This window comes from Anomaloglossus baeobatrachus, chromosome 2, assembly GCF_048569485.1.
Source record: "Anomaloglossus baeobatrachus isolate aAnoBae1 chromosome 2, aAnoBae1.hap1, whole genome shotgun sequence".
Taxonomy (NCBI): Eukaryota; Metazoa; Chordata; class Amphibia; order Anura; family Aromobatidae; genus Anomaloglossus; species Anomaloglossus baeobatrachus.
The window spans coordinates 701,884,888-701,910,754 of NC_134354.1; the positions used below are offsets into that span (position 1 = coordinate 701,884,888).

At 50.5% G+C, this 25,867-nt stretch overlaps 1 protein-coding gene across 1 annotated transcript in view; it reads right to left on the reverse strand.

Annotated features, from left to right (window-relative positions):
* KPNA3 (karyopherin subunit alpha 3) overlaps positions 1-25,867 on the reverse strand; it is a 156,968-nt gene that overhangs the window by 94,304 nt on the left and 36,797 nt on the right. The window contains exons 2-3 of the mRNA XM_075337290.1: positions 25,775-25,819; positions 671-760 (exon numbers count right to left, since the gene is read on the reverse strand). Of these exons, the coding sequence (XP_075193405.1) occupies positions 671-760; positions 25,775-25,819 (135 nt within the window). The remainder of the gene's footprint in view (positions 1-670; positions 761-25,774; positions 25,820-25,867) is intronic.

The following is a 25,867-nucleotide window of genomic DNA, read 5'->3' on the forward strand; positions in this document are numbered from 1 at the left end:
ATCAAGAGAATGGAGGCCCCAGCCCACAGAATCAAAGGCGAATGAAGGGAGAGGTGGCCAAATATGTCTCTCTGGATGTTAACGAAAAGGATAAATAATGAATGTTGAGTCTGTTCCTGTACGTGTTAGGCTATGTGCCCACGGGAGCTCGTACCTGTGGATGTATCCGCATGTACGGCCGCAGGTTACCGCAGCTGCCCGCCGGCATCCGCAGCTATTTTTAGCTGCGGTAGTACAGCGGAATAGCTACGGTAAACCTGCGGACTTTCATGCGATTTACCTGCGGACGTCCCGACCTCTATATGCATAGTTGAGGGCAGTTACGTGCGGCTGCGGGACATCCGCAGCATATTCCGCAGCGTGGACACAGACACTGCCCATATCCCATAGGATAACATGGGTAGTGTCTGTACATGCTGAAACCTGTGTGGATTTATCTGGAAAATCCAGATAAATCCGCAGGTTTTCCATGGCAAAATCCGCAGAAGCAAGCTCCCGTGGGCACATGGCCTTATAGACCTGAACAGAGCGGCTTGTTGTCCCATTCAGTCTCCTTGTGGATGCAGCATCTGGGATACGCTATAATGGCCACTTGTCAAATATGAAGGTCACTCGAGGCTTCTCCTCGGGCACCCTGAACAGACACCACATGTGACAATGTAATACATACTGATTTGAAGTCTCCATCTACATCAGAATCTTCTAAGCTTTCTTCTTGGGGAACATTTCTCTTTTTCAAGAGGTGCTCGTCTCTTTTGTTCTGAAAGCAAAATGTACCCAAAAAAATTCAGTAGAGGTTATGAAGAGGGAGCAGATGGTACGGAGAAGAGCCACAGGACATCAAGTACAATTAAACACACAAAGAACTGGAGAAGTTAGCCAACTATAATGGAAAAATGGGAGAAATAACTGGTGTCAAGTCGCTTCTTGTTTACGTTCCAGCTGGTGCCAATACGGGCCTGAGCCGGACCATCCAAAAAAAGTGGCTGGAGACAAGCTGCCAAATGATGCACTTATAGATCATGGAGAATGAAGAGCCACAGCTGCAATCTAAACGGATTTTTTTTAGTCATACCAAATTCCCCTTGACACCCTCTCTCTCTCATCATGAACCCCTCCCCCCCCCCCAAAAAAAAATAAAAAAAAAAATAGTATTTACCTGCAGACGACCGTGTAATGTGAAAAGTAAACACTTATTGGAGCAGCTACAGGGAGAAAATGTAAGTTATATTCCCCCTGCAGCTGCTCACTTACACTCCGTGTGGCACTGCAGGAGCGGTTACATTCACTGCTTGCTACACTGAGTATGCTGCAATCACTCATGACAGCCTGCTCTCAGCATGTATATGCGCAGTATGTGTGCAGAGCAGGATGCCAGTCATGGACAGATGAGATTGATAACAGCGCACAAACTGTGAAGCGAGCATTACTAGTAGGAATGTAACTTCGTCTTATCGCTAAAGCCGATCTTACAAGAAGGCTGCAGAATGTGTTGTACTCTCTCTTAGCACTGTGTACTACCATAACAACTCGTGACTCTCATACAATTTTTCACAAGACAAGATAAACAGGAAAAACAAAACAAACGATTTAACACAAGTTAAAGGGAAATCTGTCAGTTGTTGTTACTTAATCTGAAGACCACATGCTGTAGGGGGTTAAAACACATTGTTTTAGCACTAGGAGATTATCACTGCTACATTACATCAGCTACAGCAGCCTCCAGGTACTCCAACAAGACCCACTCTGTGATAAGCAGCTCACTGTCTATAGACATTGTACATAGAGAGCCTGGTGTGGGTGGGGGCAGCTTTCTCAGCTCTGTTACATTGCTAAATCTAAAAACTCTGGCATAATGGCTTCACCCAGTAAACTAACTGATATATTGTTGGAATCAGGTTCTCTTTGCCTACATCATGCTGCTCTCAGATGAGGTTGCAAAACCTGCTGACAGATTCCCTTTAGGCCCTGTGCGCACACTGCATTTTTTTTACCGCGGTTTTGCTGCAGAAAATGTTCATAACCTTGCTGCAGTCCTTCCCCAGCAAAACCTATGGTAGAAAATAAAATACTGCACGCACACTGCGGTTATTTCTCCTATAGATTTTGCTGCGGCATTTCTGCAGCAAAAAATGTGCGTGTCACTTCTTTTCTGCAGGTACCTGCGGTCTTTGCCATAGATAATTGTAAAAATCCACAGGGAACAACCCATGGAAAATTCGCAGCAAAACGGCATGCGGTTTTCTGCGTTTTTTTATTTTTTACCGTAGGTGCGGTTATCTTTCAAAGGCAGAGGAATTTTCTTAAGAAAACGCCATTTTCTAGTGCACACAGGGCCTTAACCTCATAACGACGGCCGTACGACTTAAAGCGGCGGCAAAACAGGGTACTTATTCTGTTCCGCCGCTTTAAAGCGGCGGCCCGAAAAAACCCTCTAGCGCCCCCCAGCGACCGAAAATCTCGGGGGTTTCAGCTACCGGGGGTAGCTGAGACCCCCCAGATTATGAATCGGGGTGTTTTTTATGCACCCCGTTAATGCGATCGCCGGTATACACCGTATACCGGCGACAACATGAAAAAAAAATAAATGGCTGGTAAAATTGATTTATTTCTCATCTGACGTGATCAAACATGTCAGATGAGAAATAAATGTTAGCCCTTAGTGCCCCCAAGGCCCCCGGTACCGGAGAAAGCCATCCAACCCCCCCCCCCCCCCCGGAAAATCCAAGATGGCGCCGACGCGCGCTGAAAACTCCCGCCGGCGCCGGCTCTGCAGTCATTTCCCTCCGATCTGAAATGATCAAACATTTCAGATCGGAGGGAAATGTCCTCCCCCTGATCCCTCCTCCGGTCCACCGGAGCTGTCTGGTCACCGGAGCCCCCTCCGGTTCTCCAGACCTTGCAAGATGGCGCCGACGCGCGCTGAAAACTGCCGCCGCCGGTGCATTCATTTCCCTCCGATCTGAAATGATCAAACATTTCAGATCGGAGGGAAATGTCCTCCCCCTGACCTCTCCTCCGGTACACCGGAGCTCTTTGGACCCTGGAGCCCCCTCCGGTTCTTCAGAGCCCCCCTCCGGAGCGTGCAAGATGGCGCCGGCGTGCTGAAAACTGCTGCCGCCGGCTCTGCATTCATTTCCCTCCGATCTGAAATGATCAAACATTTCAGATCGGAGGGAAATGCCCCCCCCCTGACCTCTCCTCCGGTACACCGGAGCTCTCTGGTCCCCCGGAGCCCCCTCCGGGGGACCAGAGAGAGGGATCTGGAGAACCGGAGTTCTCACCACCGTTCCCAGTCTCTCTCCCACCCGATCTGGGATCCCCCGTTCCCCCAATCCCCTCCCCTGTACCTCAATAAAAAAAATCACCGGTCCCCCGGTCCCCCACGGCCCCCCTTCTTCTCTTCTCCGGGAAAATGGCGGGCGCATGCGCAGTGTGCTTGCCATAATCTGCCTCCTGCACCCGGCAACAAAAAAAAAAATTCTGATTGGCTGTTTAGATTTGAATACTGTGATAGATCCTATCACAGTAGTCAAAATGCCAATATTTGATAAATATGGCAGCATTTAGGTCTGCCTTTCTCCTCTCTCCCTTGTAGTTTATCTGGGAGAGAAGAGAGAGAGACTACGTGCTGCCATATAGAGAGAAAAAGTTATAAATTCACAAAGATCATCATAAATCTATTCCCAATTTTTCTGATCACCCCCCTGTGATCATCCCCCCTCCATCATTCCGTCATCCCTCGCTGCGTCATTCCCCTAAATATTTTTTTTTTATAATCTTTATAAAAAAATTTAGGGTTTATATAAAAAAAAAAAAACAAAAAAAAAACACTAGTGTTAGGTTTAGGTTTATTTTTTGTTAGCCAGGGATAAAAACAAAAACCATGGCCCGCAGGATGTTTACGGCAGAGCAAGCGTACTCGCTGCTTGCCTCCGGCAGTTCTGGGTCAGAGACCGAATCGGCCTCAGAAAGAGATTTTTCGGATAGCGGTGACGATTCGGCTTCCTCCACGGGGTCCCACACCCCGCCAGTCGCCACTGCTGAAGAGTCAGGGGCAGGACCTAGTTCTGCAGTCCCCCATGCTCTCTGGTACCCCAACCCGTCCTTTACCCCACAAATTCCCCCTTTCATAGGAGACCCTGGCATAAAAATAATTGTCACCAATTTTGCCCCACTGGATTTTTTCCAAATTTTTGTTAACCAACAAGTACTTGAGCTTATCACCCACCACACCAACTTGTACGCCCGCCAATATATTGCCCAAAAGCCAACATCTGTCCATTCCCGTTCCTGGATCCCCACAAGTGTCCCGGAAATCAAAAAATTTTTAGGCATTACCCTCAACATGGGTATAGTGAAAAAACCCAGTATCCGCTCCTACTGGGCAACCAAATCTGTCCACGCCACCCCTGTATTTGCAGCCATAATGCCCAGAACCCGATATGAGACCCTATTGCGATTCCTCCATTTTAGTGATAATTCCCAAGTCCCCCCAAGAACTGACCCCAATTATGACCGCCTTAATAAATTGAAACCCCTAATATCCCTCCTGAAAGAGTCCTTCCTAACTTCCTACAGCCCAGAGGAGAATGTTTCGGTTGACGAGTCCCTAATGAGCTATAAGGGCCGTCTCTCATTCCGTCAGTTTATCCCCTCCAAAAGAGCCAAGTATGGCATAAAATTATATAAAGTGTGCGAAAGCACCAGCGGGTACACATGTAACTTTATCATTTATGAGGGTAGGGACCGCCAAATAAGCCCACCCAACTGTCCCCAGACAATTGGCGTCCCAGGAAAAATTGTCTGGGAGCTAATGTCCCCATTTCTTGGTAAAGGTTACCATGTGTACACCGACAACTACTACACTAGTATCCCCCTATACCAATCCCTCCATGCTGCAAATACAGGGGCCTGTGGGACAATAAGGAAAAACCGTGTTGGTTTGCCGGCACAGTTAGTGTCCAGACGTGTAGAGAAGGGGGCGTCATTCGCACTGGCAAGTGACAAATTGCTTGCCGTAAAGTGGAATGACCGCAAGGACGTCTACATGCTCACCACCCTGCATGAGGACACCACTGTGTCGGTCAGAGAGAGGGGAGCCACCAGGGACAAACAGAAACCCTTCTGTGTGACCCAATACAACAGGTTTATGGGTGGCGTGGACCTGTCTGACCAGGTGCTCCAACCATACCTGGTAAAGCGGAAAACGAGGGCCTGGTACAAAAAGGTAGCAATCTACCTGATACAGATTGCTACCTACAACAGTTTTGTACTGTTTAAAAAATCACAAGGGGCCCTCACATTTCTGCAGTACCAGGAAAAAATTATTGAGTCCCTCATGTTTGACTCAGCGGCACCAGAGGCAGCCTTCGAGTCAGAGAATGCCCGGAGACTAACGGAACGGCATTTTATGCATCTCGTGCCTCCTACTCCCACCCAAAACCGTCCTAAAAAAAGGTGCCGGGTATGTCGCAAGCAGGGTAGGAGAAGCGACTCAAGATATTATTGTCCCATGTGCCCTTCCCAGCCAGGACTTTGTGTTACCCCCTGCTTCGAGATCTACCACACATCCCACAATTATTAGACGTCATACACTATTCCCAAATTGTGTGGTAGGGTTTTTCTTTTACGTTTATATTTTCTGTGTAGTGAGCCCCTGTGTTACTTGTCAAATAAAATTTACTATTTTCATCAGTAAAACACATTTTACCCCATTTCACAAATAATTCCAGGACTTGATCACTCACATACCGAAGTGTTATGCAGACAAATTCTCGTCATATGCCCACGTCTGCGTACTCCAGAATGTGGACCCCGCAAATGTTCTTGAAACATCTGATCATCTGACAAATAATTCCAAGATTTGATCACTCACAAAGTGTTAGCACCAGTCATCTTAGTCTGACTGCTATTACAACTATGTCTTGGTGATACGGGCATGATTATTTTATTGGAGGATCTGAAGCTGTTCTGTAATTTTACACCTTGGGCTTTACTGCATGGTTCTTGCCGAACCTCCCGCACTGGACAATACTTTTATAACCCTGGGGACTGGTTGTTTTGTGCATATAGCGGTTCCGACCTTGGCAGGTAGGAGCCTGTTATGGTGTACCACGTCGGCTGGCACAATTGTCCCTCATATAGGGATTGATGGTGCTAAACAGACGTTGTACGACCAGTCTCTGAAAAATTAACGTGTCCTTCTAGCCCTCCTGGTGTTCCTTCATCTCTGGAACAAGCACAAGTCTGCCATATAGTTGGCGGTATTTTCCTCCATATTTTGCCCTTCACTCCAAGATAAAATGTACAAAAAAATCCATTTATGTGGGTTTTCAGTTGTTCTAAAAACACATAGGCTCTGCAAATCTAATAATCCAAAATTTGAAAAGTGCACCTTCCCTTCCAAGTCCTGCAGTTTGGCCAAAAAGAAGTTTTTGACTACATGTTGGGTATCGCTGCACTCATAAGAAAGTGGGTAACAAACTGAGGGGTCCACTTTTTGATGTTACCTCTTGTAAAAGTGGAAAATCTGGTGCTAAAGCATCACTTTTGTGAAAAAGAAGAACATTTTCAATAGGACAACCTATTGTTATAAAATTCTGTGAAGTACTTGTGGGTTCAAAATGCACACTATACCCCTAGATAAAATCCTTGAGGGGTATAGATTCCAGAATGGGGTCAGTTGTGGGGGGCTCCACTGTTAAGCCACCTCAGGGGGTCTCCAAACGCAACATGGCGTTCGCTAAGGATTCCTGCCAATTTTGCAGTCAAATGGCGCTAGTTTCATTCTGAGCCCTGCTGTGCACCCAGACAGTTGATTTCCACCACATATGATGTATCAGCATACTCAGGAGAAATTGCACAATACATTTTATGCTGATTTTTGTCCTGTTACCCTTGTAAAAAAAAAAGCTACCTGGTTGAAATAACAATTTTGTGGTAAAAATGTTTTTTTTTATTTTCACAGCTCAACATTATAAATTTCTGTGAAGCACCTGGGGGTTCAGGGTACTCACCAAACATCTAAATAAATTCCTTGAGGGGTCTAGTTTCCAAAATGGGGTCAGTTGTGAGGGGTTTCTGCTGTTTAGGTACCTTAGGGACCCTACAAATGCAACATGGTGCCCGCAATCTTTTTCAGCCAAATTTGCTTTCCAAAATTCAAATATTGCTCCTTCTGTTCCAAGCCCTCCCATTTGTCCAAACAGAGGTTTCTTACCACATGTGGGGTACCACCGCGCTCATAAGAAGTTAGGTAACAAACGTTGGGGTACAATTTTTGGAATTACCTCTTGAAAAAGTGAGAAAATTAATGCTAAAGCAACTTTTTTGAGAAAAAAATGAAAATTTTCAATATGACAACGTAACGTTATCAAAATCTGTGAAGTACCTGTGGGTCCAAAATGCTCACTATACCCCTAGATAGAAGCCTTGAGGGGTCTAGTTTCCAGAATGGCATCACTTGTGAGGGGTTTCTGCTGTTTAGGTACCTTATCGGACCTGTAAATGCAACATGGTGCCCGCAATCTTTTTCAGCCAAATTTGCTTTCCAAAATTCAAATATTGCTCCTTCTGTTCCGAGCCCTCCCATTTGTCCAAACAGAGGTTTCTGACCACATGTGGGGTATTGGCGCGTTCATAAGAAAGTGGGGAACAAGTTTTGGGGTCCATTTTGTTGTGTTATTTGTTCTAAAAGTGAATAAATTTGGGTTAGAGCAACATTTTTAGGTAAAATTTAATTTTTGCTTTTTTTCATTCCACATTGCTTTTGTTCATGTGAAGCACCTGAAGGGTTAATAAACTTCTTGAATGTGGTTTTGAGTACTTTGGGGGGTGCAGTTTTTAGAATGGTGTCACTTTTGGGTATTTTCTGTCATCTAGGCCTATTGAAGTCACTTCAAATGTGGTGTGGTCCCTAAAAAACTGGTTTTGTAAATTTTGATGTAAAAATGAGAAATTGCTGATAAACTTTGAACCCCTCTAACTTCCTAACAAAAAAAAATTTTGTTTCCAAAATTGTGCTGATGTAAAGTAGACATGTGGGAAATGTTATTTATTAACTATTTTGTGTCACAGAAATCTCTGGTTTAACGGTATAAAAATTCAAAAGTTGAAAATTGCTAAATTTTCAAAATTTTTGCCAATATTCAATTTTTTTCATAAATAAACGCAAAAAATATTGTCCTAAATTTGGTACTAACATGAAGTCCAATATGTGACGAAAAAACAATCTCAATCACTGGGATCCGTTGAAGCGTTCCAGAGTTATAACCTCATGAAGTGACACTGGTCAGAATTGCAAAATTTGGTCTGGTCATTAAGGTGAAAATTAGCTCCGTCACTAAAGGGTTAAAGGGCTATTCTCAATTCACTCAATTATTATACTACACTTCCCAATAGAATTGAACGTTTTGCTGAATGTGTCTAAGGCCCTGTGCGCACACTGCGTTTTTACCCGCGTTTGTTTTTGCTGCAGAAATTTCTTGAGAAAATGATTGTGACCTTTCTGCAGACATTCCCCAGCAAAACCTATGAAAAAAGAAAAAAAAAAAAAAGAAATAGCTGTGCGCACACAACGTTTTTTTTTTCTCAAGAACATTCTTTCTGCAGAATTTCTTGAGAAAGTGAATGTGCATGTCACTTTTCTGCAGGTACCTGCATTTTTTGCCATAAATAATGGTAAAATAACGCAGAGACCAACCTGCGGAAAGAAGGGAATTTTGTTTACTTACCGTAAATTCCTTTTCTTCTAGCTCCAATTGGGAAACCCAGACAATTGGGTGTATAGCTTCTGCCTCCGGAGGCCACACAAAGCATTACACTTAAAAGTGTAAAGCCCCTCCCCTTCTGCCTATACACCCTCCCGTGCATCACGGGCTCCTCAGTTTTGGTGCAAAAGCAAGAAGGAGGAAAAGTTATAAATTGGTTTAAAGTAAATTCAATCCGAAGGAATTTCGGAGAACTGAAACCATTCAACATGAACATGTGTACACAAAGAACAACAGCCCGAAGGGAACAGGGGCGGGTGCTGGGTCTCCCAATTGGAGCTAGAAGAAAAGGAATTTACGGTAAGTAAACAAAATTCCCTTCTTCTTTGTCGCTCCATTGGGAGACCCAGACAATTGGGACGTCCAAAAGCAGTCCCTGGGTGGGTAAAATAATACCTCGTAAGAGAGCCGTAAAACGGCCCTTTCCTACAGGTGGGCAACCGCCGCCCGAAGGACTTGCCTACCTATGCTGGCATCCGCCGAAGCATAGGTATGCACCGGATAGTGTTTCATGAAAGTGTGCAGGCTCGACCAGGTAGCCGCCTGACACACCTGCTGAGCCGTAGCCTGGTGCCGCAAAGCCCAGGACGCACCCATGGCTCTGGTAGAATGGGCTTTCAGCCCTGAGGGAACCGGAAGCCCAGAAGATCGGTAAGCTTCAAGAATTGGTTCCTTGATCCACCGAGCCAGGGTTGATTTGGAAGCTTGTGACCCTTTACGCTGGCCAGCGACAAGGACAAAGAGTGCATCCGAGCGGCGCAGGGGCGCCGTACGAGAAATGTAGAGTCTGAGTGCTCTCACCAGATCTAACGAGTGCAAATCCTTTTCACACTGATGAACTGGATGAGGACAAAAAGAGGGTAAGGAGATATCCTGATTGAGATGAAAGGGGGATACCACCTTAGGGAGAAATTCCGGTACCGGGCGCAGAACCACCTTGTCCTGGTGAAACACCAGGAAAGGAACTTTGCATGACAGCGCCGCTAGCTCCGACACTCTCCGAAGTGATGTGACTGCTACTAGGAAGACCACTTTCTGCGAAAGGCGTGAGAGAGAAATATCCATCTGTGAGGAAAATCCTGGGATATGAATGAAGAGGAATTATGATGTCCAGTCATAATCGCTCTCATCACTCCATGGCAGTGCCCCTCCCTTCTTGTTCTCAATGTCCAGCATCTGGGAAGGTGTCACCTCCTAGCAACACATCCCATGGCCATCTCCTGTGATATGGAGATTAGATGACCTGGGAACAATGGACACAGGATGACCCCCTGCCGTCACCCTGTAACAAGAGTTGTATCTCATTATAAGGCTATGGAACTATCCAGACAGAACGACTCCAGTAAAAAATGGTTCATATCTCGCAAGCTATATTTCCGATAAATGTGGCAACCATAAAAATGGTGTTTTCGCATGCGGACGATGCTGGCACACCTTTTTTATGGGAGTGGGAGCTTGGGAAGTACCCCAGGCGTGATACCAGCCAATGGGGAACTAGTAGACAAGTCATGAGTCCTCTCGTTCTGTAGCTAAATTCATAACTGTCACAATGAGAGTGTTGGCGTCCGCCTACGACGCTCCCAGGCAAAGTTATGGCCCATATTCCATGTTGTGGATATTGTCCATAACTCCAGCCAGGGGTGGAGCAGTGCTCCCTCTGAGGTCACTAAGGTAGGAGGGGACCTGGATTTGCCCAGGTTGATAACCCTACTTCGGCCATTTTCCAGCGTTCTTTTGCTCGGGGGCCTGGTTGGGAAAGACCTGTGAGGGAGATCCTGGAAACCTGGTCCACGGCGCCCCCCTGTGGCCAGACGCACAAGGTAACTGCTGGAACTGTGTATGCCTGCTTGTAAACCATGCTTTATCTGTAACTGTACTCTGACCTATGTATATTCTGTAGATCCCCTATTGTATATATTGTAGTTTCTAGTGTGCTTTAGGCTGATTAAATTATATAATTAATCTTGGGCTGTTCTGTTATCTCGATCTTGAATCCCACGTCTGTGTGTTCGGTTAATAGTTACCGTGAAGCGGTTGGTGGCAGCGAGTTTGTGCCAAGGATTATTGTGGGGAGGCCAGTGAGATTCGGGGAGATTTTATATATTCCGCCCGCGGAGGTCGGGGGAATATATACCCTACTCTCACCGGGGACCCTTCAATAATCGGCATAAGTAGTATAGCGGCCTCCTTGCTTATTGTCGGGCAATTCCATAATTGGCCTGACTATAAGAGGGGCGCTAGAGAGCGCATCACGTGCTCTGTCTGTCGGTCGGGAGGTATAAAGGAGGGGTGACCCCCACTTGTTACCCCCCGATTGTGACGTACTGGTAGCCAGCGCGGGGGATTTCTGAGTGACCCCCCCCCCCGGTGGTTCGTGACATATTGGTGGCACGAACCACCGGGGGGGGGGGGTCACTCAGAAATCCCCCGCGCTGGCTACCAGTACGTCACAATCGGGGGGTAACAAGTGGGGGTCACCCCTCCTTTATACCTCCCGACCGACAGACAGAGCACGTGATGCGCTCTCTAGCGCCCCTCTTATAGTCAGGCCAATTATGGAATTGCCTGACAATAAGCAAGGAGGCCGCTATACTACTTATGCCGATTATTGAAGGGTCCCCGGTGAGAGTAGGGTATATATTCCCCCGACCTCCGCGGGCGGAATATATAAAATCTCCCCGAATCTCACTGGCCTCCCCACAATAATCCTTGGCACAAACTCGCTGCCACCAACCGCTTCACGGTAACTATTAACCGAACACACAGACGTGGGATTCAAGATCGAGATAACAGAACAGCCCAAGATTAATTATATAATTTAATCAGCCTAAAGCACACTAGAAACTACAATATATACAATAGGGGATCTACAGAATATACATAGGTCAGAGTACAGTTACAGATAAAGCATGGTTTACAAACAGGCATACACAGTTCCAGCAGTTACCTTGTGCGTCTGGCCACAGGGGGGCGCCGTGGACCAGGTTTCCAGGATCTCCCTCACAGGTCTTTCCCAACCAGGCCCCCGAGCAAAAGAACGCTGGAAAATGGCCGAAGTAGGGTTATCAACCTGGGCAAATCCAGGTCCCCTCCTACCTTAGTGACCTCAGAGGGAGCACTGCTCCACCCCTGGCTGGAGTTATGGACAATATCCACAACATGGAATATGGGCCATAACTTTGCCTGGGAGCGTCGTAGGCGGACGCCAACGCTCTCATTGTGACAGTTATGAATTTAGCTACAGAACGAGAGGACTCATGACTTGTCTACTAGTTCCCCATTGGCTGGTATCACGCCTGGGGTACTTCCCAAGCTCCCACTCCCATAAAAAAGGTGTGCCAGCATCGTCCGCATGCGAAAACACCATTTTTATGGTTGCCACATTTATCGGAAATATAGCTTGCGAGATATGAACCATTTTTTACTGGAGTCGTTCTGTCTGGATAGTTCCATAGCCTTATAATGAGATACAACTCTTGTTACAGGGTGACGGCAGGGGGTCATCCTGTGTCCATTGTTCCCAGGTCATCTAATCTCCATATCACAGGAGATGGCCATGGGATGTGTTGCTAGGAGGTGACACCTTCCCAGATGCTGGACATTGAGAACAAGAAGGGAGGGGCACTGCCATGGAGTGATGAGAGCGATTACGACTGGACATCATAATTCCTCTTCATTCATATCCCAGGATTTTCCTCACACCTCCCCCCTTTTGAGGGCGCTAGGGGGCAGCACACTCCGGTGTTCCCCCGTGCGCCCGTCCGCGACCTCTCCTTGTCGGGACAGCCCGTCTGCGTTACCGTGGTCACGGCCCCTTTTGTGGCGAATGGTGAAGTTGTATTGCTGGAGCGCAAGGCTCCATCGCAACAATCGCCCATTCGTCCCAGAGACGGTGTGCAACCAGCTGAGGGGATTGTGGTCCGTCTCCACGATGAAGTGGCGCCCGTATAGATAGGGTTGCAGACGCTGCAGGGCCCACACTATGGCCAGGCACTCCTTTTCCATCGTGGAATAGGCCACTTCCCTTGGTAACAGCTTCCTGCTCAGGTACAAGACTGGGTGCTCTTGGCTCGCAGAGTCCACCTGGCTGAGCACCGCACCGAGGCCAAAGTCACTGGCATCGGTCTGTACTACAAACGGCCGCGTGAAGTCGGCTGCCTGTAGCACGGGCGGGCTGGACAGGGCGTCCTTTAGGGCCCGGAAGGCTGTCTCACAGTCCATTGTCCAATCGACTGCAGAGGGCAGCTTCTTCTTGGTGAGGTCCGTCAAGGGCTTTGCCAGGCTACTATAGCGTGGAACAAACCTCCTATAGTACCCGGCGGTCCCTAAGAAGGACATCACCTGCTTCTTGGTCCTGGGGGTGGGCCAGGATGCGATGGCCTCCACTTTCTCAGGCTCGGGCTTCAGTGTTCTCCCGCCTACCCGGTGACCGAGGTACTGGACCTCGCTCATGGCCAGCTGACACTTTCCCGGTTTGATGGTCAAACCTGCCTGGTGGATCCGCCTGAGCACCTGTGCTAGATGCTCTAGGTGATCTTCCCAGGTGGGACTGAAGACGGCAATGTCATCCAGGTACGCGGCCGCGTACCCTTCAAGTCCCTTGAGCAGGGTGTTGACCATCCGCTGGAAAGTGGCAGGGGCATTCCTCATCCCGAATGGCATCACCGTGGACTCGTACAGTCCAAATGGGGTAATAAAGGCAGAGCGTTCCCTGGCCTTGCGAGTCAGGGGGATCTGCCAATATCCCCGGCTCAGGTCCATGATGGTCAGGTACTGAGCCCCGGCTAACTGATCGAGCAGGTCATCGATGCGTGGCATTGGGTACGCATCGGCGACCGTGACAGCATTGAGCCCCCTGTAGTCCACGCAGAACCGAGTGGTTCGGTCCTTCTTAGGGACGAGGACTACAGGCGAGGCCTAAGCGCTGTTGGATGCCTGGATCACCCCCAGCTTCAGCATCTCGTCAATCTCCTGGCGCATGTGTTGCTGCACCTCCAGGGAGACCCGATATGCTGAACGCCGGATCGGGGGATGATCCCCAGTGTCCACGTGATGGACAGCCAAGTCAGTCCTTCCGGGCTGGTTGGTAAACAACCCCCGGAAGGGGTGTAGGGTGGCCCACAGCTGGGACCGTTGGTCCTCCAAGAGCTGGTGGCCAACCTCCACATCCTCAATGGATCCGCCTGCCCTAACCTGGGCTAGCATATCCAAGAGGGTTTCCGCTTCTCCCTCCTCGGGCAGGTTGCACACGGGGAGCGCACATGCCTCCCGCTCATGATGTGCCTTCATCATGTTCACATGGAAGGGCTTCCGCCTTCCACGAGCAGGGTCCAGGGTGACCAGGTACGTTACAGGGTTGAGCTGCTGGTACACGAGGTATGGGCCTTCCCAGGCTGCCTGAAGCTTGTCCTGTGGTACGGGGACCAGTACCCACACCTTTTGACCCACTTGGTAGGTCCTCTCACAAGCGTTCTGGTCGTACCAATGCTTCTGATCGGCCTGGGCTTGAGCCATATTGTCGTGTACCAGTTGCGTCAAGGCCTGCATTTTGTCCCGGAAGCGCATGACATACTCGATAACCGACACTCCAGGGGTGGCCAAATCCCCTTCCCAAGCCTCTTTCACCAGAGCCAGGGGGCCCCGCACACGTCGCCCGTACAGGAGCTCAAACGGTGAGAATCCCGTTGAGGCCTGTGGAACCTCCCGGTAAGCAAATAACAGGTGTGGGAGATACCGCTCCCAGTCACGCCCGTGGGAGTCGACCAACATCTTAAGCATCTGCTTTAAGGTGCCATTGAACCGCTCGCACAGGCCATTAGTCTGTGGATGGTACGGGCTGGCCACCAGATGTCGCACCTGGACTTGCTTACAGAGGGCCTCCATCAGCTGGGACATGAATTGGGTCCCCCGGTCAGTGAGCATTTCCTGGGGAAAACCAACTCGGGAGAAAATCTCCAGCAATGCGGTGGCCACCTTGTCAGCCCGAATGGACGACAAGGCCACTGCTTCTGGGTACCGGGTGGCATAGTCCACTACCGTCAGTATGAAGCGTTTCCCGGAGCTACTGGGGATGGCCAGCGGGCCGACCAGATCCACAGCCACCCTCCTGAAAGGCTCATCGATGATGGGCAGAGATACCAGTGGGGCTTTGGGGAGTGGCCCCGCCTTCCCCACTCTCTGACAGGTTTCACACGAACGGCAGTAGGCAGCCACATCGGCCCCCATTTTTGGCCAGTAGAAATGCTGGTTTAACCTGGCCTTGGTCTTAGCGATCCCTAGGTGTCCGGCCATCGGAATCTCATGTGCGATCCGCAACAACTCCGTCCGGAACGGATAGGGTACCACCAACTGTCGGTCCCTGGGCCTTGCCTCCGGTGAACCCTGCTGGACCGTGACCCGGTACAGCCGTCCTTGGTCCCAGACCACTCGCTCCGGGTCCGAGTCCGAGGGAGGCTGTGCCGCCTGCTCCTTAAGTGCTTTCAGGCTGTCGTCAGCTTCTAACGCTGCCTGAAACCCCTGACTAGATGTGGCCAGAATCGAAGAGACTGTCACATCTTCGGCCAGTACCCCGGGACCTGTGTCCTGGCCTCCACCTGACTCGGCTGCCACTTGGTCAGGAGGGGAAGAGCTATCGGACCTCCGGGAGGCCCCTTGGCTTCCAGCACTCCCACTGCGGGTGACAGCGGCCACAGCCGCTGCGACCGTGGGTCGTGCCTGCTCCTCCTCCGTTCCTGACCAAGTCGCCGGTTCAGGCAGACCTACCTGGCTTCCTGACACCCCGGTTGTGGGGGAACCATGTACCGAGATCTTACCTGGGAGCACTTCCGCTCCTGGACCGGCCCCAATCTCACCTGCCTGTTCCCCTCCTGCAGCAACAGAACCCCGCTGTGAAATCTCTGGGGACCCCACATTTGCTGTGGTAGCCCCCACCCCACACACTGGTCCTCCCCCTGCAGCACCCTGCTCTCTGCTTATCCCTGCAGAGGGCAACAGATCCCAGCTCACTGGCTGATCACTGGTAGAGGCATTGTCACACCTTTCTCTGACCCCCTCCCCTCCTGTCACAGCTGCAGCTGTGTGTGTGTCTATGGTGTCTGTGCAAGCAGAAATATCAGAGTTCACTCCCTCCTCCCTTACATCATTCATAGATAACACATTAACATTGTCCGGAGGCACGTCAGTACTGGCTGAAGGTTCAGCCCTTGGGGGGGGCCCAAACTGGGAGGTTATCTGCCCCAAATCTGTCCCAAGTAGCACGTTTGCGGGGATCCGATCAGTTACCCCCACCTCTCTCACCCCTCGTCCTGCGCCCCAGTCCACATAAATGCCAGCAACAGGCAGCGCCGGGTCAATGCCTCCAATCCCGGAGACAGCGAGGGTTTTTCCAGGTATCAAGTCTTGGGGGGACACCATCTCAGGCCGCACCAGAGTCACCTCCGAGGCGCTGTCTCGCAGTCCTATGGTCACAGACCGGCCGACGGTGACAGGTTGGAAGCTGTCCAGGGACCTACCACCACCCCCACCCACACAATACACCTTGGGCGGCCCTTGGGACGGGGACGGAGCCGGGGCCTTGGGACGCTGAGGGCACATGGCCTTGAAGTGTCCAGGTAGGTTGCACTGATGGCACCGTCTTGGTTCTGCCACGGGCCTGGAGAGGGGAGTTGAGGGGGACACCCCCTGCAGTCTAGGGGCAGGTGGGGCAGTCGCAGAGTTCATCTTACCCCCTCTCCAGGTGCTGCTGGTGGCTGCTCTCCTGGCCTCAGGAGCCCGATTGTTGGTGTAGTCATCAGCCAGGGCAGCTGTAGCCGTGGATCCCTTTGGTTTCTGGTCTCGGATGAACTGGCGGAGATCCTCAGGGCAGTTCCACAAGAGTTGCTCCGTGATGAACAAGTCCAGGATCTCCGGTCCGGTGGAAAGCTGCAGGCCTTGGGTCCAGTGGTCGGCAGCTCGGGCAAGTGCCCGCCGGTGGTCAGCCCAGGAGTCCTTTGGTCCCTTCTGCAGGGTCCGGAACTTCTTGCGGTAGGACTCCGGAGTGAGGTTGTACTGTTGGATCAGGGCCCGCTTGATGGTGTCGTAGCCCTGATCTGCCTCAGTAGGCAAGTCCCCAAGGATTTCCAGGGCCTTACCCCTTAAACGGGGGGTCAGGTATTTGGCCCACTGGTCCTTGTCCAGATGGTGCTGCAGGCAAGTCCGTTCAAAAGCAGTCAGGAAAGAGTCCAAGTCTCCATCCTTCTCCAGCACTGGGAAGTCCTCAACACGGACCTTTGGAAGTTTGGTGTCTTGAAGGTCACGTGTGGCTGATGAGGGCTGGAGCTTGGCTAGATGCAGCTGGTGGTCACGGTCTGCCTGTCGCTCTCGCTCTCGCTCTTCACGCGCTGCCTGCCGCTCTGCCCTGCGCTCTGCCAGGAGTTCCTTGTAGCCCTCCCGGTCTCCAGCCTGGAGTAGGGCCATAGCCATTTGAAGAAGGCTATCCGAGCCTCCCAGGCTCGGTGGAATGGCACGTGGTGATCTGCGGCCCGTTGCGGAGCCTGGTGATTCACTGTCCATTTCAGAGCGGAGGACTGGCATCTGGCTCGTTGAGGACCCTTGGGTGAGCTGCTCCTCATCTTGTCCATAATTGCCAGGTTGTGCGCTGTCCTCTGCAGAACGGTTCTCTGGCGTTGGGCTCCTGGAGGACTCGTGGTCAACCTCCTCATTGCTGTCCACAGCACCGTCCTCCCTCTCTTCGGCTCCTGCCTTAGCATTGGCCAGTTGCATAGCTCTGCTCCTGGTGCCATCAGCCATTCTTGCAGACTTTGGTCACTGACACAGAACTGCCACCTGATGCCTCCACACACCTTACAGTATCTGCACTCTGACACTCTAGTGTTGAGCTAGTCTGAAGACCCCAGCAGCCACAGCTGCTGCAGGCAGTCTTTAGTGTCTGGGAGTATGGGTCTCACACTCACACACACTATTATCTCGATCCCACCAGGGCTGTGGAGTCGGAGTCGGAGTCGTGGAGTCGGAGTCGGAGCTCATTTTGGTGGAGTCGGAGTCGGAGTCGGTATAAAATGCACCGACTCCGACTCCTAAAATATATAATAAATTGGGGACAGGAGTGCAATGCAGAATGTGCTGAATATTTTACTAAATAACAACATTTAGTATAATGCTTATATTTAAGTGAAAAATTTATTGTAGTACAATGTGAACATCAGACATTTAATTGTTTTTATGATACAATAATCAAGATATTTGGATAGAACATAAAATATTTATTGGAATACAACTTTAGAACACAAAAAAACTAATAAATTGTAAATATGTAATATATATAATATATATATATATACAGTGTATATACACACACAAGATATATATGTAATCTACTGTATATTACATAGTGTATTACATATTTACAATTTATTACAGTTTTTTGTGTTCTAAAGTTGTATTCCAATAAATATATTTTATGTTCTATCCAAATATCTTGATTATTGTATCATAAAAATTATTAAATGTCTGATGTTCACATACACATATTCATGTACTACAATAAATTTTTCACCTAACTATAAGCAATATATGTAGGAGCCGGAGTCGGAGTCGGAGCCGGAGTCGGAGCCGGAGTCGGAGCCGGAGTCGGAGTCGGAGTCGGAGTCGGTGCAAGAGAATTTGAGGAGTCGGAGTCGAAGGTTTGGCTTACCGACTCCACAGCCCTGGATCCCACCGCTTGCCACCAATATGTCACGAACCACCGGGGGGGGGGGTCACTCAGAAATCCCCCGCGCTGGCTACCAGTACGTCACAATCGGGGGGTAACAAGTGGGGGTCACCCCTCCTTTATACCTCCCGACCGACAGACAGAGCACGTGATGCGCTCTCTAGCGCCCCTCTTATAGTCAGGCCAATTATGGAATTGCCCGACAATAAGCAAGGAGGCCGCTATACTACTTATGCCGATTATTAAAGGGTCCCCGGTGAGAGTAGGGTATATATTCCCCCGACCTCCGCGGGCGGAATATATAAAATCTCCCCGAATCTCACTGGCCTCCCCACAATAATCCTTGGCACAAACTCGCTGCCACCAACCGCTTCACGGTAACTATTAACCGAACACACAGACGTGGGATTCAAGATCGAGATAACAGAACAGCCCAAGATTAATTATATAATTTAATCAGCCTAAAGCACACTAGAAACTACAATATATACAATAGGGGATCTACAGAATATACATAGGTCAGAGTACAGTTACAGATAAAGCATGGTTTACAAACAGGCATACACAGTTCCAGCAGTTACCTTGTGCGTCTGGCCACAGGGGGGCGCCGTGGACCAGGTTTCCAGGATCTCCCTCACAGGTCTTTCCCAACCAGGCCCCCGAGCAAAAGAACGCTGGAAAATGGCCGAAGTAGGGTTATCAACCTGGGCAAATCCAGGTCCCCTCCTACCTTAGTGACCTCAGAGGGAGCACTGCTCCACCCCTGGCTGGAGTTATGGACAATATCCACAACATGGAATATGGGCCATAACTTTGCCTGGGAGCGTCGTAGGCGGACGCCAACGCTCTCATTGTGACAGTTATGAATTTAGCTACAGAACGAGAGGACTCATGACTTGTCTACTAGTTCCCCATTGGCTGGTATCACGCCTGGGGTACTTCCCAAGCTCCCACTCCCATAAAAAAGGTGTGCCAGCATCGTCCGCATGCAAAAACACCATTTTTATGGTTGCCACATTTATCTGAAATATAGCTTGCGAGATATGAACCATTTTTTACTGGAGTCATTCTGTCTGGATAGTTCCATAGCCTTATAATGAGATACAACTCTTGTTACAGGGTGACGGCAGGGGGTCATCCTGTGTCCATTGTTCCCAGGTCATCTAATCTCCATATCACAGGAGATGGCCATGGGATGTGTTGCTAGGAGGTGACACCTTCCCAGATGCTGGACATTGAGAACAAGAAGGGAGGGGCACTGCCATGGAGTGATGAGAGCGATTATGACTGGACATCATAATTCCTCTTCATTCATATCCCAGGATTTTCCTCACACCCTCATTGGCTCGAAAGGTGGCTTCTGAAGAGCCATCAGCACCCTGTTCAGATCCAAGGGTTCTAACGGCCGCTTGTAAGGAGGGACTATGTGACAAACCCCCTGCAGGAACGTGCGTACCTGTGGAAGTCTGGCTAGGCGCTTCTGAAAAAACACAGAGAGCGCTGAGACTTGTCCCTTAAGAGAGCCGAGCGACAACCCTTTTTCCAATCCGGATTGAAGGAAGGAAAGAAAAGTGGGCAAGGCAAATGGCCAGGGAGAAACACCCTGATCAGAGCACCAAGATAGGAATATCCTCCACGTCCTGTGGTAGATCTTGGGGGACGTTGGTTTCCTAGCCTGTCTCATAGTGGCAATGACCTCTTGAGATAACCCTGAAGACGCTAGGATCCAGGACTCAATGGCCACACAGTCAGGTTGAGGGCCGCAGAATTCAGATGGAAAAACGGCCCTTGAGACAGCAAGTCTGGTCGGTCTGGTAGTGCCCACGGTTGACCCACCGTGAGATGCCACAGATCCGGGTACCACGACCTCCTCGGCCAGTCTGGCGCGACGAGGATGGCGCGGCGGCAGTCGGACCTGATCTTGCGTAACACTCTGGGCAACAGTGCCAGAGGGGGAAACACATAAGGGAGTTGAAACTGCGACCAATCCTGAACTAAGGCGTCTGCCGCCAGAGCTCTGTGATCTTGAGACCGTGCCATGAATGTTGGGACCTTGTTGTTGTGCCGGGACGCCATTAGGTCGACGTCCGGCATCCCCCAGCGGCAACAGATCTCCTGAAACACGTCCGGGTGAAGGGACCATTTCCCTGCGTCCATGCCCTGGCGACTGAGAAAGTCTGCTTCCCAGTTTTCTACGCCCGGGATGTGAACTGCGGATATGGTGGAGACCGTGGCTTCCACCCACTGCAGAATCCGCCTGACTTCCTGGAAGGCTTGCCGACTGCGTGTTCCCCCTTGGTGGTTGATGTATGCCACCGCTGTGGAGTTGTCCGACTGAATTCGGATATGCTTGCCTTCCAGCCACGGCTGGAACGCCTTTAGGGCAAGATACACTGCCCTTATCTCCAGAACATTGATCTGAAGGGAGGACTCTGTCGGAGTCCAGGTTCCCTGAGCCCTGTGGTGGAGAAAGACCGCTCCCCACCCTGACAGGCTCGCGTCCGTCGTGACCACAGCCCATGATGGGGGAAGGAAGGATTTCCCCTTCGACAGAGAAGTGGGGAGAAGCCACCACTGAAGGGAAGCCTTGGCTGCCCGTGAAAGGGAGACGTTCCTGTCGAGGGACGTCGACTTCCTGTCCCATTTGCGGAGAATGTCCCATTGAAGTGGACGCAGATGAAACTGCGCAAAAGGAACTGCCTCCATTGCTGCTACCATCTTCCCTAGGAAGTGCATGAGGCGCCTCAGGGGGTGTGACTGGCCTTGAAGGAGAGATTGCACCCCTGTCTGTAGTGAACGCTGTTTGTCCAGCGGAAGCTTCACTATCTCTGAGAGAGTATGAAACTCCATACCAAGATATGTCAGTGATTGGGCCGGTGTCAGATTTGACTTTGGAAAATTGATGATCCACCCGAAACTCTGGAGAGTCTCCAGAGCAACGTCCAGGCTGCGTTGGCATGCCACTTGAGAGGGTGCCTTGACCAGCAGATCGTCTAAGTAAGGGATCACCGAGTGTCCCTGAGAGTGTAGGACTGCTACCACTGCTGCCATGACCTTGGTGAAGACCCGTGGTGCTGTCGCCAGGCCGAAAAGCAGTGCCACGAACTGAAGGTGTTCGTCCCCTATGGCGAAACGCAGGAAGCGCTGATGCTCTGGTGCAATCGGTACGTGGAGATAAGCATCTTTGATGTCGATTGATGCCAGGAAGTCTCCTTGGGACATTGAGGCGATGACGGAGCGGAGCGATTCCATCCGGAACCGCCTGGTTTTTACGTGTTTGTTGAGCAGTTTTAGGTCCAGAACAGGACGGAAGGATCCGTCCTTTTTCGGTACCACAAACAAGTTGGAGTAAAAACCGTGACCCTGTTGCTGAAGAGGAACAGGGATCACCACTCCTTCGCCTTCAGAGTGCACACCGCCTGAAGAAGAGCATCGGCTCTCTTGGGGGGCGGAGATGTCCTGAAAAATCGAGTCGGAGGACGAGTGCTGAACTCTATCCTGTAACCGTGGGATAGAATGTCTCTCACCCATCGGTCTTTTACCTGTGGCAGCCAGGTGTCGCAAAAGCGGGAAAGCCTGCCACCGACCGAGGATGCGGTGTGAGGAGGCCGAAAGTCATGAGGAGGCCGCCTTGGGAGCGGTTCCTCCGGCGGTCTTTTTAGGACGTGACTTAGACCGCCATGAATCGGAGTTCCTCTGATCCTTTTGAGGCCTTTTGGACGAGGAGAACTGAGACCTTCCCGCGGGCCGAAAGGACTGAAACCTCGATTGTACCTTCCGTGGTTGAGGTCTGTTTGGTTTGGACTGGGGTAAGGATGAGTCCTTTCCCTTGGATTGTTTAATGATTTCGTCCAATCGTTCACCAAACAGGCGGTCGCCAGAAAATGGCAAACCGGTTAAGAACTTTTTGGAAGCGGAGTCTGCCTTCCATTCACGTAACCACATGGCCCTGCGGACTGCCACCGAATTGGCGGATGCTACCGCCGTACGGCTCGTAGAGTCCAGGACAGCATTAATGGCGTAGGACGCAAACGCCGACGCCTGAGAGGTTAAGGACAGCACTTGCGGAGCAGATGTACGTGTGACTGCATTAATCTGCGCATGACAAGCTGAGATAGCTTGGAGTGCCCATACGGCTGCGAATGCTGGAGCAAAAGACGCGCCGATAGCTTCATAGATGGATTTCAACCAAAGTTCCATCTGTCTGTCAGTGGCATCTTTGAGTGAAGCCCCATCTTCCACTGCAACTATGGATCTAGCCGCCAGTCTGGAGACAGGAGGATCCACCTTAGGACACTGAGCCCAGCCCTTGACAACGTCAGGGGGGAAGGGATAACGTGTATCCTTAAGGCGCTTGGAAAAACGCTTATCTGGACAAGCTCGGTGTTTCTGAACTGCCTCTCTGAAGTCAGAGTGATCCAGAAACATACTCAATGGACGCTTGGGAGACCTGAAACGGAATTTCTCCTGCTGAGAAGCTGACTCCTCAATTGTAGGAGCTGGTGGAGAAATATCCAACACCTGATTGATGGTTGCTATAAGGTCATTCACTATGGCGTCACCATCAGGTGTATCCAGGTTGAGCGCGGTCTCAGGGTCAGAATCCTGATCTGCTACCTCCGCATCATCATCCAGAGAGTCCTCTTGCTGAGACCCTGAACAATGTGATGAAGTCGAGGGAATTTCCCAGCGAGCCCGCTTAGGCGGCCTGGGACTGCGGTCCATGTCAGAGACCTCACCCTGGGACCCATGGTTCACCCCAGGAGCACTCTGCAGCTCCAAATGAGGGGGGCCTGGGGTCAATGATTGAACAGTGCCCGGGGCCTGAGTTACCGGTCTGGACTGTAAGGCTTCTAGTATCCTAGCAGACCATTTATCCATACTCTCAGACAGTTTGTCAGCAAATACTGCAAACTCCGTCCCTGTCACCTGGACAGTGGTAGCAGGTGGTTCCACCTGGGCCACCAGTAGCAGAGGCTCCGGCTGAGTAAGTGCCACAGGGGCCGAGCATTGCACACAATGAGGATCGGTGGAACCTGCCGGTAGTATAGCCGCACATGAGGTACAGGTTGCAAAGTAAGCCTGTGCTTTGGCACCCTTGCTTTTTGCGGACGACATGCTGTTGTCTCCTGTGAGTACAATCCAGGAGGGTATATAGCCAAAAATCAACAGTGCGACCGTACAGTGTAGATGTATAGCATATAAGCATATATATATATATGTACACTCCGGCACTCAGTGGGGCCAGCACCTCAGGTGCTGCTTACCGACCGCTCAAAGCGGTTGTGTGATCACCAGCTTCCCTGCCTGGGCCTCCCAGAGCTTTCTCTCCTCTCCAGCGTCTAGAAGAGCTGACAGGAATGGCTGCCAGCGTTCTGTGGGGAGGAGGGGGCCGTGGGCGTGCCCTAGAAAGTGCGGGAATCTGGAGCCCCACTGAGCTGAATGAGGGGGGAGGAGGATACAGAGTATGCTCCAGCCCTCAGCGCTGACGTTCTGTGCAGTGTCCCGCCCTTCCCCTGACTGACAGGCCTGGGGGCGGGAATATGCGCTACTAGGCCGCAAAAGCCGGGGACTAAAGTTATAAGCGCGGCCGGCATATAAGCGCGGCCGGCGCGGTAGTCCCCGGCGCACTAACACACCCAGCAGTGCTGCAGTGTATATGGTACCAGCGCTCCATGTGCGGTCCCCACGGGGACACAGAGTACATCACAGCGCGGCTGCGCTGTAGTCCCCGGCGCACTAACACACCCAGCAGTGCTGCAGTGTATATGGCACCAGCGCTCCATGCGCGGTCCCCACGGGGACACAGAGTACCTCACAGTAGCAGGGCCTTGTCCCTGACGATACTCGGCTCCTGTCCAGCAGATTCCCCAGGGGCTGCGGAGGGAGCACGGCCTCAGTGCCTGGAGACCGATTAGGATCCCACTTCACCCAGAGCCCATTAAGGGATGGGGAAGGAAAACAGCATGTGGCTCCTGCCTATGTACCTCAACCTTAACAGCACCGCCGACCAGAGTGGGGTGAGAAGGGAGCATGCTGGGGGCCCTATATGGGCCCTCTTTTCTTCCATCCGACATAGTCAGCAGCTGCTGCTGATTAAGATGGGGGAGCTATGCGTGGATGTCAGCCTCCTTCGCACAAAGCATAAAAACTGAGGAGCCCGTGATGCACGGGGGGGTGTATAGGCAGAAGGGGAGGGGCTTTACACTTTTAAGTGTAATACTTTGTGTGGCCTCCGGAGGCAGAAGCTATACACCCAATTGTCTGGGTCTCCCAATGGAGCGACAAAGAAAAATGCATCAAAAACGCGTAAAAAACGCATGGGTTATTGGTGCGTTTTTTTAACGCAGATGGGCTAATCTTTCAATTTCTTGAGAAAAATCCTTTTTCTAGTGCGCACAGGGCGTAATGGTTAGAAACGGGTTACAAATATATATTCCAATGGCCCATTTAGACTGGCTGACCAAGGCCACTAAACGGCTATCAGTTGGCTATGCATAAGGCTACTTTCACACTTGTGTTGTTTGGCAGCCGTCGCAATCCGCCGCTTTGGGAAACAGCGCAATTCGTTAACGGATGTGCGCTGTTTCCCATTGACTTGTATTGATGACGCATTGCGGCGGATGGCCTTGCGTTGTATCTGCCGGCCGACGCTGCGTTGCATCCGCCGGGCGGAAAGAACGCAGCATGTGGTGTTTTTCTGCGCTTCCCAGAGCGTAAAAAAAAAGCAATGTGCAGGATTCCGTCGGCGTCCGTCGTTTTTATAATGCAAGCACATGGTGGCGGAATCAGTCATTTGACGGATTCCTGTGACGGATCCGTCTTTACACAATTGCGCATGCTCAGTTGAGTAAATTGCTGAAAAAAAAAGCTACAACGGATTACATTGTTTTGCAGGATCTGTCGCATCAGTTGTGCCACAATATGCAACACATCCGTTATATCCATCACACAATGCGATGCAACAGATGCCGCACAACCAAGTGTGAAAGTAGCCTAAGCTGATCGGTGTTCGCTCACTGAGGCCGACAAGTGATGGGACAGTGATCACTAATTCGATCGTTCTGTCCACATACAGTATTGTGTTTATACCAGGCAATGTGGTGCCTATAAAAGGAGATATTTATGCCAATTCATTACTAGGTCTGTCTAGATGGCCCCTTTCAGGCCCGCAAATGCTCATTCTGATTATTGGCACATTTAAATGGGCCATCAGCTTTCCTTGTGCATATGACCAACATACGCTGCAAAATTAGCATGAAATTAACCTAAAAGGGAATCAAGCGTCTATTACCTTTCGCAGCTCTATGGTCACTTCATTTCGGTGTCTTCTCATAGTCTAAAAATACAAAAAGAGTAAGTACGTTACACATTGATCACTCCTGAG